Source organism: Chiloscyllium punctatum, chromosome 37, assembly GCF_047496795.1.
Source record: "Chiloscyllium punctatum isolate Juve2018m chromosome 37, sChiPun1.3, whole genome shotgun sequence".
NCBI lineage: Eukaryota > Metazoa > Chordata > Chondrichthyes > Orectolobiformes > Hemiscylliidae > Chiloscyllium > Chiloscyllium punctatum.
This window is the reverse complement of record NC_092775.1, coordinates 20325848-20343826: the sequence shown is the minus strand read 5'-3', so window position 1 is coordinate 20343826 and position 17979 is coordinate 20325848. Positions and strand designations below refer to the sequence as shown.

Sequence of the window (17979 nt, the reverse complement as noted above, 5' to 3'; positions counted from 1 at the left end):
ATATGATTGTGGTGGACATCCATTCAAGTATGGCATTTTCAGCCTGAAAGTTGTAGTAATTTTGGATTGGTTTTTGAACCACACCCAGTGCCTGATATTTAGGTTATTATCCAGTCAGTTCTCCGATGTGAGGATGCCTGAATGGTTTGTGCCTGTGGAAGAGAATACAACAATAAAACCTAGGAACTGAATGGGAAAGGTTCTCCACACACCCAAGGGGACCAGATTTGCGAGCTTCCCTTGGTGAGACCAAAATGTTTGTCAATATATTGAGCTATGTTGGCAATGTGGCTTTCTTCCACTCCCTTTGTGAAGAGATGATACCCAGAACTGGGAGAAGAAATTGAATACAACTTTGGTCCCATCTAATGGTCTTGGGGCTTCTAGGTTTGGAAAATGTTCGTGGGGCAGAGTCCTGTGGAAGGGACAGGTGAAACCCAGGCCTTTTCCCTTTTTGAGAAAATTCCAAATCCATGGATACTTGATTGGCACCATTTCCACAAACATCCACTTCCTCCATCACCGATACCCAGTAGCTGCAGTATGTACTATAAACAAGATGCACTGCAGAAAATCACCAAGGATCCTCAGACAACACCTTCCAAACCCATAATCACTTCCATCTAGAAGGACAAGGGCAGCAGATACTTGGGAACACTATCATCTGTAAGATCCCCTCCAATCCACTCTCAATGCTGACTTGGAAATATATTGCTGTTCCTTCACTGTCGCTGGATCAAAATCCTCAAATTCCCTCCCTAAAGAAATTGTGGATAAACCCACAGCAGGTAGACTGCCATGGTTCAAGAAGGCAGCTCACTACCACCTTCTCATGGGCAAATAGAAAATGGGCATTAATTACTGCCCAGCGATCCCCACATAAGTAGAAAAATATCCTCTGCCACCTTGGTACTTAATTGCCCGGCAACTGAGGCATGCCAGCCGATCAGAGACTGACTGCCCCGTATTGAGTAGACTCACTGAGGAAGTGATGAGGTACAGGTGAATTACAATGGGACCTGACTCAAGGAGTAGACTTGGCAATGGAGAACACCATGGAAGGCTGGCAACCCAAGGGCTGGGATTGGCTCTTTGTGTCCCTGTCCCACTTCCTGATGTCAGCTCCCTTGAATGCCGTTAAACAAGGGATCCCACAAGCATTCCCACATAGGTTGGCTTGTCATGCTCTCTGCATGGGGAGTCCCTGCACGCTGCTGGGTTAATACCATTGCCAGCCGTATGCAGCACGAGTGAAGGAGGCTGTTCAAGTTGCTGTCATGCAGGGATGGCATCACAAAGGATAGACACCATCACTTGACAGCAAAGCTGTGCCCGTGATGTGGACTGTCCCTCTCCTTAGGCAGGAGATTCTTCTGCAATACTAGGCAGCTGCAGTATTGTTAATGGACAGTGGGTATCACCTAAGGAAAGCTTCTCCCACTTCATAATCACACATGTTTCCCATGCTATCACTCAGACTTTTTGTCTATATTTGTGTGGGAAACTGGAAAGAGGGGGAGTGGCACATAGCACTGTCACTTTCTGAATCGTCATGCCAAAGTTAAAATGCTGCCCAACATATTGCGCAGTCACTGTTTGTTAGTAATCGTTTTTATTTGATCATTCAGCTCTCCTGTTATAATTAGAGCATAAAATCTGTGTGTGGGGGATGGAAGAAAGTGCGTCATCTTGCTGGCTTTGTATACAGCACATTTGTAATGTTGTAGCCGGTGCATATTTGTGCAGTGTTTAGTCTATATAAGGCCATGAGTAGGTACTGTGATGGTTCAATCTGTTGGTCCAGAAATTTTTAGCTTTAGGTATGTATGAGTTGCCTGTGAAGGAGTAAGTTTAAACTAACACTTTTTTTAAAAAAACCTTTTGCCTTTTGAGTACTGCTGCTAAGTGTTGGGAATTCAATTAGGAAAGGGGAATAAAAAGCAATTTTAGTTTCACTCACTGACATGGTCCTGTGCAGAATCATGGGTGTATTTTGGGTCATTTCCGTACTCGCCACTGGTAAATGTTTGCTCCCAGAAAACAAAACAGAAAATAAAAGATAATCCTTCCGACATGAGAGAGCTCAGTGTGTGGCACTGTCCTCTGCTCGAACATGCCCTAGTGAGTGCCAGAAGGTTGACCTGAAGAATCAACTGAATTAATCAACCAGCCACACAGTCAGAAGTGATTTATGTACAATTATGTCAAATCCCTGCCAAATTTACAGTTAGAACATGTTTTTGTTTCTAGTTTTGTACAAGAACTTTGGAATTTATTCAATAACTAAAGGTGCAGCAATGCAGTTCAAATCTGGGGAAAGCATACTGTGGAACTGATCGGTTCCAGTTTGCAAATCTTAATACAGGCCATCCTTGCCTGCATTAAGAAATTTGAATTTATTTTTCAAAAGTCAACAGTGTACGAGGTAATTCCTGGATGCCCTGCTGCTGAAATGCTTCCCTTTTGTGATTGAATTGCAGAATCTAGAGACGAGAAACGAGCTATGGGGGTCCCACAGGAGGTCATATTCCATGTGAGCCTCCTCCCTCCCCTTTTTAATCTAATTCTTTCAGCGTAACTGTCACTTTCTTTCTCCCTCAGATTTATCTGGCTTCCCATGTGCTGTTATAATTCCCACTAGGAGATTTTGGAGAGGTGGTCCTACAGCATTAATAGGCCGTATTTAATTTTAAGAAGTTTCCACTTCTAATTTTTTGCAAAATGCCACCTTTTTTATCAAAGATATGTGTGGATTATAGTTTTTTTTAAGAATTGGAATAATAATTGGTTAAAACATTTACTCAATTACTACAATAACCTTTTATGTTTTCCTCCTCTTACCTCAAGGACAAATTTATTTTTCTTTTGGTTTTTCTCTCCTGGGTGCAAAGGAGTCAATTCTCTTATTTGAATATATTCATTAGCATGATTTGGCTACACATTCAGTGTGAACCTATTTTCCAGAATAGGCCAATACATCAGGAAGTGGGAGCATGACAGCAGCAGGAGCACTGTAGGCTGGTGCCAGGCCTCGGGCCTTCTGGTATTTAGTGGGATTGGGGGAAGGAAAGGCAGAATGATGTCATGATAACATAATGGAAGTGGGCACCACCCATCAGCTGGAATTGAGTTTCCTTGCTGCCTGTGCCCCTTCACATTGTGAGACCAATCTGCCCAGAAAGCGACAAGAAAAGTTGAATTTTGTAGTCCTGTGGGAAAGTGTGGTGTCAGGGAGAGGGTTTGTCCAGTATACCTGATTTACTGAGAAATCTAGGGAGTATCAGTCTTGCCAACCCAGCTAAAATCCTTTGGAATGCTGCTCCGTCAATCTTTCCTCACAGAAATGTGGCCTTTTTTTTTGCACAAAGTGCCGTTTGCTGATGCAGATAATTTTGAACACTGAGCTGTGTGTTTTGCCCTTTTGAGATGAATGCTCAGATTGTTGGAGGCTGATTACTTCACAGTTTGGAGAGAATTCATTTTCTGTCCAGATATGAGGCATCCAAGAGCCTTTACTGCACTGACTAAGGATTCTCTTATATATTTGACCATTGCAGAGGTGCTCCTTCTCTGAGTCTCAATTCCTCTGTCAGCAATTAATAGAAATCTGTCAATATGGGAATTTAATTCATTTTCTTTAGTTGGTGTGCCTCATCCCACAGTAGTTTTTGATTATTGCCCTGAGTGTTTATAGCATCATGGTACACGGGGCCAGGCTGACTTTTACAGACACAAGTTAGAGTTTAACCACCCACTGTGCATTTTCCTTTGAAAACAACGAGGCTCTAAATAGGCAATAAATCTTCTGAAGGAGCTGCTTTGGAAATGGCTGAATTGGGTTTAATAGTTGCTCTACTCCTTGAAATATTTAAGAAGAAATACAAGAATGAAAAACCTTTACTCATTAGCCCCAAACAACATGACAGTGAGCAGCAAAGTGCTGTGTATATCTAATTGGTGTAGTTACGTAGGGCCTTTGAATAGCAAGTTGTGGATGAGAGCTTACCAGAATGGTACCCCTACAGCAGGATGAACAACAGTGTGTGTCATCAACCAATCTGACTCCAGGCACCTCAGTGAGACACAGTGGGCTAAATTTCCGTGTTTGAGGTAGGATTTGGGAGATTGGAAATTTCCCAACTTTGTGGTCCTGCCTCCTCCTTGCAATTGGCAGCTGGTGGGATTTATATTTGCCTCGTTGAAGCAAACTGATGTCAAACTTACTCATTTATTCACAACACCTTCATCCAGTGGGTCAGTGTGAGATGTCCCCAACCACCACTCCATACCCTTTCTCTCTCCCATTTCTTCCAGACTCCCCAACTCTCTCACCTATATCCACCATAAGGAGTACTCACAAACCCTAAAATAACTTGAAGGAATCATTAAAAAGCTCATACATCAGTCGAAATGATCAAACATTTCTTGATAATCCAGTCAAGCCAGTAACCGTTTTATCAGCCTGTAAATCTGTTAAAATGAGCAAATCCACCTTCACCTTGAGGGCTATGTTAAAATCCCACACTAAGCAGTATTGACAGGTTGGCTTGTAAATCAGCCGAGCTTTCATAGAGTTTTAGAGACTCTTCGGTCCAATGCGACACATGCTGACCAGATAGCTTAACCTCATCTCATCACCATTTGCCAGCACTTGGCCCATATCCCTTTAAAAGCTTCCTATTCATACACCCATCCAGATGTCTTTTAAGTGCTGCAATTGTACCAGCCTCCACCACTTCCTCTGGCAGCTCATTCCATACATGTAACACCCTCTGTGTGAACAAATTGCCCCTTAGGTCCCTTTTATATCTTTCCCCTGTCACCCTAAGCCAATGCCCCCTAGTTCTGGACTTCCCCACTCCAGGGAAAAGACTTCGTCTATTCGTCCTATCCATGGCCCTCCTAATTTCATAAGCCTCAAGAAGGTCACCTCTCCGTCTTCAATGCTCCAGGGAAAACAGCCCCAGCCTATTCAACCTCCCTCAAACAGCTCAATTCCTCCATCCCTGGCAACATCCTTGTAAAAATCTTTGCTGAACCCTTTCAAGTTTCACAACATCTTTCCGATAGGAAGGAGACCAGAATTGAACGCAATATTCCAGAAGTGGCCTAACCAATGTCCTGTACAGCCACAACATGACCTCCCAACTCCTGTACTCATAACTCTGACTAATAAAGGAAAGCATACCAAACGCTGCCTTCACTATCCTATCTCCTTGCGACTCTACTTTTCAAGAAATTATGAAACTGCAATCCAAAGTGGTAAATGATCAAAGACAGTTTATACTGTCAGATCTGGAGATTAAAAAAAAAATTCACACATAGCTCTCTTGTATAAAGCAACGTTACATTTAATTTGGTGGATAATGCACTCCAATGCATCTGAAGACTTTTCCAGTTGCACAGTGGTATTCATTGTCTTGGCAACTTAACAGCTGTCAATTGTAACAACATGGCAACCATTTTGTTTAAGGGTAATTTTCCTTTTTTCAGACAGCACTATTACCACCCACTGAACTGAGGCTTGATCATTTGTTTGTGATATAGGGTAGGCAATATTTACTGAAACTGTTATGCATAGATTCCTGCCTCCAAACCCTGGTTTATCCTGCCAGTCAACTAACTAACCTGACTAGTGGAAAGTCTAAATTTCCCACTTTTGCAAAAGTGTCAGCTCTATTAAGACACCAGTATGCAGACTTCCACCCAACCTGCGTTATCTTAGACCAGGGAAAATTGCCGATGCTGAGAATGCAAGTATGGGCCTTGCTCATCATTTTGAAGTGCTCTCGATACATGTTTGACCCCACTCTGGGATGGGTAAGCCAGCCTCAGAGTTGAAACAAATACATTTATTTCATTCTGAAGTTATGTACAGAAAGTGAAATGAAGTGAGAGAAATAAAGATTGGATTAACAAAGAGAAAAGGAATCTGATTCCGCACTTCTTTCAAGTTCAGTTTCAAGCACGAGAGATTATTTGGCAATAAATGAGACTTCATAAAAATAAACTTGCACTTGAGGGCAAGAGCTGAACTTTTTCAGATGTTTAGTGCGTAACTTGTGAATAATTACTGTAAATTTTCACTTGCAGTTTAAGTTCAATACAGAGTTTGTGTCAGTGAGGTACCAATGGTGGAAATTTTGGTGCAAAAGCAGGCAAACTCTGTCAGCAACTTCTGAATTCCTTTATTTAGTTGCTTTGTAAGGTCACAAGAACTTGGTGTCCAATTTACATCATAATAGTGGTGGCTACTTCTGGCAGCAGCAAGGTAGGTTGTCAGTGCCTCCTCTCGCTCTTCCTGATGCTTCCTTCCTCAATCAGGCCTTTGAAAGAGAGTCACCCTCAGGAACCTAAAAGCAACCAGGCACAGCTGCTTGTTGAACCTCCTGTTTGGTGAGCCCACTGCTGCTTCTGGGTTAATGCTAGTTAAGGATAAGGATCTTCCGTGAGCATTGATTAATGGTCTCTATTTGGCACCAAGGTGGAAAGGCTGACCATGTGTTTTTCCCATCACATGCTTAATTTGTGTGGAGTTGGAACTGCACCTCATTAAATGCCCCATTTGCTACCAGAGCTGCCACAGGGCATGCTGTTAAATTTCACCCATTATCTCCAGCATTTGCAATGTCCTGAAGTCATAAGAGTTGTTATATCAATGCAAGTCTTAATGATATGTGCTCTCTTAGGGAATCAGGTTGTTATCTCGATGGGAAACATTGGCCTGTTTGAGATTTTATCTCCAGTCATTTCTGCCTTCAAAGCAAAACGCAAGAAGCGGCAATGGATAAAGCTGTGCGTCATTCACAGCAGCAGCATTGTTAATGTAGATCTAGGATAGGCCAGTTTGTCAGAAATTAGGAGAAATGCAAGGAATTAGCATAGCTATGTACACATGCAGCGAGTTCGAAATTCTTAACATGGAAGGTCAAGAGCTTGTTATCTTCTGTGACAAATACAAACAAGTTGGTCAGCCTGATTCTGCATGTGCATCAGTTAAATGATTGTCTGCCAGCATGCTAGGTTAAAATTACACACCGGGAGTGGGCTGATACATTCAAATGAATGTTACAGATAGGTGTTGGGTGAATGACAAGACTTAGGGGTTTGATATATAATTCTGTGAAGGAATTAATGACGGTAAAGATAGTGTATTAAAAAAAGGTCAGTAGCATTTTGGGTTTTAGCAGAAGGGATGTGACTCTCAAAAATAAGGAAGACATGAGAAATTTGTAGAACCCCGTGGTAGGACAAAGGCAAGAGCGTACGCACAGAATTAAATATCCTACGATAGAATGAACGTTCAAACCGTAAATGTTACACTGTGTAAATTCACAAGGATTATATCAAGGATATCATGGACAACTGTAAATTATATTTGGAACAGTTCAGGGTATGTTTACCCCACTGACACTTGGAATTAGTTTTGCATAACGTATGGACAGGGTTAAAAGGCATTTGGCATGCTTGCCTTCATTTGCTCAATCACTGTAGTATGGGAGTTGGGATGTTATGTTGAGGTTGTACAGGACATTGGTGAGGCCTATTCTGGAGTACTGTGTCGAGTACTGATTTCCCAGTTATGGGAAGGATATTATCAAATTGGAGAAGGTTCAGAAGAAATTTACAAGGATATTGCTGGGTATGGAAGGTTTGATTTATAAAGAAAAGCTGTAACATTTTTCACTGGAGTGCAGGATGTTGAGAGGTGATCTGATGGAAGCTCATAAAATAGTGAGAGGTATTGATAGCATTGATGGTAGTTACCTTTTCCCTAAGATGGGAAATTTCAAGTCTGGGGGTGCATTCTTAAGGTGAGAGGAAAGCGATTTAAAGACCCAAGAGGAAAATGTTTTACGCAGATGGTGGTTCGCGTGTGGAATGAACTTCTGAGGAAGTTGTGGGTGCATGTACAGTTGTGTTTAAAAGATATTTGGATGGACACCTGAATAGGAAAGGTTTGCAGAGATATAGGCCAGGAGCAGGCAGCTGGGACTAATTTAGTTTGGGATACTGTTCAGCACGCACTGGTTAGACCAGTGTTGCCATACTGTATAACTTTGACTCTGAGTGAATTGTCTTGCAAGAAAAGGTTGGGCATGACGGGCTTGTATCCACCGGAGTGAGAGGTATTGATTGAATCCGGAGAGAATAGAGAACAGGTGTTTTGTCTCATGGGAGATTCCAGAACTGGGGCAGGGTCACTGTTTAAAACTCAAGAACCACCCGTTTAAAACAGGGTTGAGGTGAAATTTCTTCTGAGGGTGGCAAGTCATTAGAATTCTTTTCCTGAAAAAATAGTAAAAACTGAGTTTGTGTCTCGTTTTAGACTCTATTCATTCTTATTAAACAGGAAGGTGAAAGGTTATCCAGATAGGCAAGAATGCAAGTTCTGAGGTTACAGTCAGGCAAGTCATGATCGTATTGAATGGCAATGTTAGCTTGAGGGGCAGAATGGTCCTAGTTCCTATTTATATGTTCACCTTGTGGTGCTGGGACTATTTCCACTGGAGCAGGGTAAACAGGAGACATAATATAACTTCCTTTAAAATCGTAAACGATGTCAATGGTGTAAATGGAGCGGGGAGGAGGCAAGATTAATTCCTTAGGTTGAAGAGACAGTGATGAATGATCATTGATCCAAGGTAGTTGCCTTAAAAAATGAAGACGCAGATTAAACACAATTTCTTTACATAGGGATTTGTTATGCAGTGAGCTGCTTCATAGTGAATATTTGGAGTGGGGTGTGAATCTGAGGTCGCAGTGTGTATTGTACAGTGTAGCAGAGGGTGGTACGCGTATGGAATGAGCTGCCAGAGGATGTGGTGGAGGCTGGTACAGTTGCAACATTTAAGAGGCTCAAAGTTTGGGAGAAGATTTGTAGCTCGGGTGCTCGTTGTTGTGGTTCTGTTCGCTGAGCTGGGAATTTGTCTTGCAAACATTTCGTCCCCTGTCTAGGTGACATCCTCAGTGCTTGGGAGCCTCCTGTGAAGCGCTTCTATGCTGTTTCCTCCGGCATTTGTAGTGGCCTGTCTCTGCTGCTTCCGGTTGTCAGTTCCAGCTGTCCGCTGTAGTGGCCGGTATATTGGGTCCAGGTCGATGTGCTTGTTGATTTGAATCTGTGGATGAGTGCCATGCCTCTAGGAATTCCCTGGCTGTTCTCTGTTTGGCTTGCCCTATAATGGTAGTGTTGTCTCAGTCGAATTCATGTTGCTTGTCGTCTGTGTGTGTGGCTACTAAGGATAGCTGATCGTGTCATTTTGTGGCTAGTTGGTGTTCATGGATACGGATCGTTAGCTGTCTTCAGGTTTGTCCTATGTAGTGTTTTGTGCAGTCCTTGCATGGAATTTTGTACACTACATTGGTTTTGCTCATGTTGGGTATCGGGTCCTTCATTCTGGTGAGTTGTTGTCTGAGAGTGACTGTTGGTTTGTGTGCTGTTATGAGTCCTAGTGGTCGCAGTAGTCTGGCTGTCAGTTCTGACTGTCAAGGATTGCACAAAGCACTACATCGGACAAACAGGAAGACAGCTAACGATCCGTATCCATGAACACCAACTAGCCACAAAATGACACGACCAGCTATCCTTAGTAGCCACACACACAGATGACAAGCAACATGAATTCGACTGGGACAACACTACCATTATAGGGCAAGCCAAACAGAGAACAGCCATGGAATTCCTAGAGGCATGGCACTCATCCACAGACTCTATCAACAAACACATCGACTTGGACCCAATATACCGGCCACTACAGCGGACAGCTGGAACTGACAACCGGAAGCGGCAGAGACAGGCCACTATAAATGCCGGAGGAAACAGCACAGAAGCGCTTCACAGGAGGCTCCCAAGCACTGAGGATGTCACCTAGACAGGGGACGAAAAGTTTGCAAGACAAATTCCCAGCTCGGCGAACAGAACCACAACAACATTTAAGAGGCATTTGGATAGGTGTATGAATAGGAAGGGTTTGGAGGGATATGGGCCAGGTGCTGGCAGGTGGGACTAGATTGGGTTGGGATATCTGGTCGGCATGGACGGGTTGGACCGAAGGGTCTGTTTCCATGCTGTACATCTCTATGACTCTAAGTCGAACATGGAATTTGACAGTTATGGTTTGCAGGAAGAATAAATGGTGATTATCCTACACTGAAGGAATAGACAAGCATTAATAGTTTCGAAACGTTGATTTTACTGCTCCTCGGATGCTGCCTGAATTGCTGTGCTCTTCCAGCACCACTAATCCAGATTAATAGTTTGATGGCAGGCTTTAGGAGAGAAAAGATCCCCTTCTATTCAATACGATTGTGAAGGAGCAGAAACTTACAATCCTGACTCAAACTTTGTACAAAGTAGAGAATGAAGAACATGCAGCGCAAGAGTATATGAAAGGATTATGAGAGTATGTTGTGGAGGAAAGCAAGTTCCGTTTAAAAACTAGAAGTGAGGAATGAGTAACGGTTGCAAACTGCCCATTGCTAAGGGCAGGAGATAAATAGAGACCAATCTAAAAGTTTAGAAATTATTAATTTTAGTCAAGATGCTTTACACTTTGAAAGTTGTAATTTCACTACACAAATGTGAATGAGTGTGAGCTACTCCCAGGATGTAGTTGGTAGAAGAGGTTCTCTCCCAAGTTTATTCCACTTCCTGGAAAGAACTCCATACCTCTAGAGTCTGACTGCTGCTCTGACACATGGACTGGTGTGTCAAGAGGGAATGCAGAAAGAGACACCCAAAGTTAGTTGGGGGTGGGGTTAGTGAGAGGCTAGAATGGCCTGAGTGAACCAGGGAATCAGAGGAACAGCGCTTACAAAGCCATAGAGCGAAGGCAGTCCTGAGTGAGCAGGGAGAAGGGAAAAAAAATAAGTGGAACAGTGGAGGGGTAGCACTGATTTTTTTTTTAAAAGCTACGTTCCAGCTGTTAAAAGAGAGGAGTCTGGGTGCTTATATAGCCAGTAGATGAGCACTTTCACTGGACCTGCTAAACTGATCAAAAAGGAGACACAGGAAATGCTGGAGAAACTCAGCAGATCTGGTGGCATCTGTGGATGGAGAAACAGAGTTAACATTTCGAGTCTGATCTGACTTCAAATTAAAAAGGGCCTGGAAATCTGGTCTGTGGTGTCTGAGTTGAACACAGCTGGAAAAAAAATCTTTAGCAATTTAATAATTGGTCTGCTGTTTTGCTAGGAAAGGAAATAAGTGTGATAAATCTACATTTCCAATTTCTTGCCAGTCATTAAGTATGTATATGGTGGATGGTTGATGGCCACACAGTGTGGTTCAACAACAATCCATTCCCCACATTACAATAACCCATGGACTCCATCTAAGGCAGATGTCAGCAACGTTCATAACATGCACCACTTTTAAAGTGGAGTTATCAATGCAGTACATTAAGAGAGACACTGCTCTTACTCAAATGAAAAAACAAGACTGGCACTAACTTGTATTCATATTTCATTTTGTAGTCTGTTTCCAGTTTTGTCTTTTTAAATTATAAACATAGATAACTATTTTCAAAAAGTAAGATAAAATGTCTCATATGATCAAGATTCGGGCCAACTCATGAATCTATGATAAGACACAGGTGCTTTTCTAGGCTGACACAGAAGAATGTCTATCTAGGCAGATTATGGAAGAGTAGCTGGTGTTACAGAACTGTGCTATATGCAAGTCATTGTCTTTTTGGCGAAAGATGCTAGAAGAGTGTACTAACATAAAGGATTGCTTGTATTTAATGGGATTGTGCATGTTGTGTGTACTTTGTAGTGAATGTGCAGTGTGTTTAGTCTGCTTGTCTGGCTGTCGCTTAAAGTGAAAGGTAATGGGAGCAACTTTGACCTCCAACAACTGGATGTCAATGTGGTGGAATGGATCGCCTGTCTATTTTAGATTCTGCCAAATTTTCCTCTTGTTTGGGAAAGGCGGACGTTCTTCCAATTAGAACAGTTTAAGAGCTTTCCAGGATGTATCTGAACTTGGAGTTTCATGTCCTTTTACATTTCCAACCTGACTGTGTATACTTTTAATGAGTTGTATTTCTATGTCTATGGAAACTGGAAATATGAAACTCCAGCCCATCAAATCTAGTAGGGAAGTGACAGTATGTGTTCACAAGATCATCAGTTTCTCAATGCTAACCCAAGTCACTACAAATAAACATAGCAACTGCATAATGATGACAAACTGGTTTTATCCAAAACCTGTCTTTCTAAATATTTAAATAACTTATCTTTCACAGCTCTTCCATGTGGCTTATGTGCTCATCAAGTTTGCAAATTCTCCACGGCCTGATCTTTGGGTCCTCGAGCGATCGACAGACTTTGGAGAAACTTACTCCCCTTGGCAGTATTTTGCTTGTAAGTATATTTGCAGGCGACGGATTATTCTCCCGGTGTACAGGAAGTTTTGCTGTTATTTGCATGAGTAAACTTGGTACAGTCAGTTCAAAAAATCTTTACGGAATTGAACCAGCACCTGTTAGTAAGCATGCAGTGCACTCTTAAGGTGCAGTGTTCTACTTGATGATTCTGCACGCTCCCTTTTTGTTCACTCTCTATTGATTTTTTGTTTTGCATGTTTTCTGTAATCTACTTTGGAGTAGAAATTGCTACTTATGTGCCATAAAAGAAAAGTACAGAGCACGAGAATTTAGGAATGAGTTGGCCCAATCCAATCTGCACAGGAACTGATCCTGCGACTAAATTCATGGAGCTAGGTTTTTAGTGAGGCATCCTCAGCATGAACTTCAAACAGATGGCAGTCCTGAATGTGTCAAATAATGGTCTAGTGTAAAGACCTTCGTTCCTGACTAAATAAATCCTTCATTGGGAATATTCTTCTCCATGTTGTGACTAATATAAAGATAATGCAGCCTATATTCCTCATTCAGCTTCATACACTATCCACTGAATGCCAGTGGTAGAGAGGGTATGATTGTATGTAAATGTCCTGTAGGAGTTTCTTACTGATGGACAACAGTATAAACTAGATTCTTCTATTCTTGTTTCCAGGGTGTGTATTCTGAACCAAATGAAAGTAGCAGATAGAGTCAAAGAGTGAAACAGCATGGGAAGAGATCCTTCGGTCTGACTAGTCCAGGCTGACTGTATTCCCAAACTAACCAGTCCCACCTGCCTGCGTTTGGCCCATATCCCTCCAAACCTTTCCTATTCATGTACTTATCCAGCTATCTTTCAAATGTTGTAATTGTACCTGCATCCAGCAATTCCTCTGGCACATTCCACATGCAAACCACTCTCCATGGGAAAGAAAAGTTGCCCCTTATGACCTGTTTTAAATCTTTCTCTTCTCCACCTTAAAAATATGTCCCCTAGTTTTGAATGCCCCCACCCTAGGGCAACAACCCTTGCTATTCACCTTATCTCTGCCCCTCATGATTTTGGAAACCTCTGTAAGGTCACCCCTCAATCTCATTCACTCCAGTGAAAAATGTTCCAGCTTATCAGCCTCTCCTTAAAACGCAAACCTGAGAGCAGTGACACATAGGAGATTTTTTTTATCATCCTATTATCCCTGGCTGGGAGAATGTATTTGTTGTACATCAAATTCACAAATTGAGATTCAGTTGGTCATTGAAATAATGTACAGCTTCATGGCACTGATTATGTTAGTGCTCTAAGAGCTAACTGTGCCCATGAGCCAAGAACCTCAATGCCCCCTCCAGGAGCAGCAGCTATGAAGAGTTCAACCAGAAGTTTGTGTATATTATTAAGTGCAAGTTATTGATTTATTAGTTATATAAACCTATTTGAGGGTTTCAAATCAATTGATCATATGCTACTTACTAATCCAGTATGAGGGTGGCCATTCTGGTTTCAGAAAAGCAACACAAGAATACAATAATATAATAAAACAAAGAACTGGAGATCTGAAACAAAAGCAAGTTGCTGGTGAATCTCAGCAGGTCTGGCAGCATCTGTGGGGAGAGAGCAGAGTTAATGTTTTGAGTCTAGTGACTCTTCTTCATAATTCCGGAATCATTTTGGGATACCTTGCTTATAATACATTTACATTTATGACTGGAATATTTCATTCCCGATTTGCTTAAATCGAGCTAGTAATGGCTGAACGAGGACTTAAGTAATTAATTTCATTTCAGTGGGTTGAAAGTAATTTTGCTTGTATTCCAATTTGAGAAAGATATTCAAGGACAGAAGGAGAGTTTAGATTTTACAGCATTAGCTTGAAGCATGACTTTTTTTTTAAACACTTTTATGTGTTTCCAAATCTTCAATCATTTGCTTGTATAATTGTTAACGCATGACGTAGGACAAATATTTTCCATGTCCGAAACAAAAGCTTTGAATATAGTAGGAAATGATGCTATTGATTGTTTTACTCATTTGCTGAGAGTGGTTTGTTATTTTTTTTTCTCAGCCTCCACCTCTCAAAACCCAGGGGAAGTGGTTGGTTCTGGATTTGCAATCACTGGAGCTAGTGAGATTTTAAACATCTTGTCACTCACTTCAGCTACATACATTCCTGTGAAACATTTCAGAAGTACTAGGCAGCTGCCCTTGGGGGAAGCCTTACTTTGTATAATGAAATCACTAACAAGTGCATTCTTCTTTGAAGAAATTTTACTTCATTGCATAGTGACTAAAACATTTCCCCACACCCTATCCATTGTAAATGTTATTCTTGTGCAACTTTGCTCAGGCATGAATGCCAAGAGGTAGTTTGTATTGGAATAGAGTTTAAATTTGAAGATGACTGATGCCAATTACTTGCGATTTATTTTACCTTTTTGTAGTGATATTGCCGTGGTGATACATTGTATGTAAGAGCTGTGGGTCACTTCGTCTCCAGACGTGAGGCTAGCCTGAAGCAGTAGTTGTACAAGATTGGACTTGATAAAAGTGGACTGTAACCAGAAGGAGTGATTTAAGATTTATCAACAGCAGAATTTAAGCTGCTTTCATTAAATTATACGTTCACAGTGTGTGAGGCCAACATTTATTGTCCATTCTTAGGAAACTGAGTGACTTGTTTGGCCAGTTCAGAGTGAGTCACACTTTGTGGGTGTAGAATGGCATAAAAGTCAAATCAGATAAGCGTGCTAGATTTCCTTGTCTGTAGGACATGTGAACCAAATGAGTTATTTATGCCAAACTTTTAGTTTCCTGGTCACCATTATTCGCCCATTCCAGGTTTATTTAATTAACAGAATTTAATTAAATACGAGCACAGGCACTTTTGATTTTTTCCTTGATTTATTTTCTTTCAGACTCAAATTTAGTATTTAGCAGAAAGTGCTGAAATTTTGTAAGACTGACCTTTCCTGAACCTTTTGTCCTTCACTGGTCGGCAATGTATTGATGAGTCTTTACTGTGTCTATTTGACACTGACCGTTGTAATTTTTTTTATGATTATAAAGCAATTTATGGCATTATATCATGCCAAGGAAAAAGCTATTAAAATATGGAATGTACAGCCACAAGTAGCTGTTCACAATTGGTTGAGAATGAGATAATTGTGCAGAAGAAAAATGTTAAGTAAATGTTAATGTACAGAAAGAGTAGCAAATGGGATTACACCACAGCAAGACCGTGATGTAGTTTAGCTTTCTATAATTGCAAAGGGAGCCAGTGTCTCGGTTAAAACCTGATGCAAAGTTTAAGGTTTGCACAAGATGTTGCCTCAGGTTCCACATTCCTGGTTTCTTTCTAAAGTGGACTCCATCCCTTCTATGGAATGATAATTATGTATTTTATGCCAAACTGTGTGGTTATTCAGTAACATCACCCTTGGTGAAGAACTGTAGTATCCTCATTACATTCACTGGAATCTGTGATCTTGCCCAATTTTCTGTATTCTTTGAAGGTGCCTATGATGCATCATAGTGGGATGAATCTGATTATTAAGCAAACTCTATTCTTTTACACAAAAGATGGAATGCCATAAAATTCCTTCTTCACTACTTCTCATTGAATCTCATTATTCACCTCACCATATAGGTATGCTGTCGCCATCATCTTCTCGTAGGGAACTTCAGGGTCTGGTGTAGTAGAGGAGTACCACTTGCCGGTCTAACAGAAAGAGGCTCTTGATTTGAGCAAGGAATAGTTTATTGCATGTTTATTATAAGGTATGTTATTAAGTATTGCTCCAGAATGTGTGACGAGGACCTGGATATTATGCTTTACTCCCTTGAGATACTAAGCTGTTTGGCAATCAAGTCCATAAGACATCGTTGTAGATGGTGTTTAAGGCATTCCTCAGTATTGACCATTTCAGACCTGTACAAATTAAACAGTAATAATGTCCATTGTTCTCTTGATGTGTAGCTTCACAAATCATCAACTCAGAACAGGCCAGAGATAAATTAGTAGAGTCATACAACACTACAGCCTGTTATCCTCTGCTCACTGAGACAGAGGAATGTTTAAACTCTATGCTCCTTTTTTTTTGGTGAATAATTAGTTAATTGAACCTCTGCTACCTTCTGTGGAGATGCTTAAGAATTGCCTTTAATGTAGATTCATTATGGAGTCGGCAGTCATGTGAATGCAGGGAACAAAGATGTCGTAATTAATTAACTATTAAGATGTTTACAAACACAACAGTTTTTTTTTGCCAATGATAAAACCAGAAGCAGAGGCTTTTGGAGTTGCCTCATCAGGAGGGTTTGTAATGAGGTCAAGGATAAAGCTTGTGTGATAAAGCTGTTATCATAGAGGGTGGACTTAGCCACAAGCAGAGGATGCCCAAAAAGTGATACCAATAGAGATAGTGGTTCATTAAATACAGTCCTCTCTGAAGAGGTTGTGGCAATCATTTCATCTGTCCTGCTCATAACAATAAAGTCACAGGTTCGACAAGTATATTTAAGAATTAACAAGTGTCTATGATTAAAATGGTCTAGTGGCAGGCAGTGTTGCTGTCATATAAAAAGGATAACTACTTGTCTGAAATGCTGAAAACGTTTTGAAAAATCTTTTATATTTTCAGTCTTTTAGGGAAATGTTTAGATTTAAAGAGTGCATTCCATTCAAATTGAGGACTACATGAACACTTGTTGTTGTGGTTTCAAGCAGGCCTTTAGTAGTGTTCCACCAATAGGCTTGATGGACAGCTGTTGAGAGGGTTTGGAGTTTGGAATGTTTCATCGAGGAGCAGCTTCGAATGCTTTCACTACCAGTCGTCAACCAACTGCTCAAATTAAAAAGAGTCTTGTGGACTACCTCACATGATCCAGGATAACTGGCTGCCTAGTTTAAATGGTTAATAAAATATTGCAATGAAATCCACAACTTGGCAGCTGATGGCTTAGTGAATGTTGCATCTGCCGCTGTGAGAGTCTTTGGTCATTACGGCAGCTGTGGAAATGGAGGTTTAAGTGGCTGTTCTTGCCTGTTGCTGAAAGAGTGGCCGTAACCTTTCAGGGACAAATCTGATTTGAGCTAATTTACCCATGTATGGATTTCTCCTGTCACAATAATCTTGATCAAAGCAAGATGTGCTTACTAAACGCTTTCCTCTGCTCACAGTACAGAATAAGTTGACAAAGAAGCTGGAGATGTTAATTTTCTCTGTTTCATTTATGATTTATGCATTTTTGTTGTTGTTTTCCTGCTTGTGGCGCCTAGCAGTAGAAATAGGAGAGAAGAAAAATGTATTTCTCATCTGTCACAATGACCATTCAGATTAAAATTGCACAAAGTCAGTGATTATTAATAAAATTGCTCCATTAGATCAAAGATGATACCAAACAGGTTCTTTGAGCTAAACAGTTCATTCAGAGAGGTGTGAATCATTGGAGTTCTGCATACCTGTGAGCTTTCCCTGCTCAGTTGTTAAGTATATTCATGGATGAGGTTGACAGGTGGTTGAACATTCAGGGACAGGGATAATGGGGACCAGGCAAAAACATAAAATTGGAGGATGAATCCTCATCATTCATTGTGGCAAAGCAGGCTTGAAAGTCTGTTTGACCTCTTCCTACTTC

At 41.1% G+C, this 17979-nt stretch overlaps 1 protein-coding gene across 1 annotated transcript in view; it reads left to right on the top strand.

Moving 5' to 3' along the window:
* The window catches only part of lama5 (laminin, alpha 5), a 296784-nt gene that overhangs the window by 80418 nt on the left and 198387 nt on the right, over nt 1-17979 (top strand). The window contains exon 3 of the mRNA XM_072556417.1: nt 12249-12366. Within this exon, the coding sequence (XP_072412518.1) occupies nt 12249-12366 (118 nt within the window). The remainder of the gene's footprint in view (nt 1-12248; nt 12367-17979) is intronic.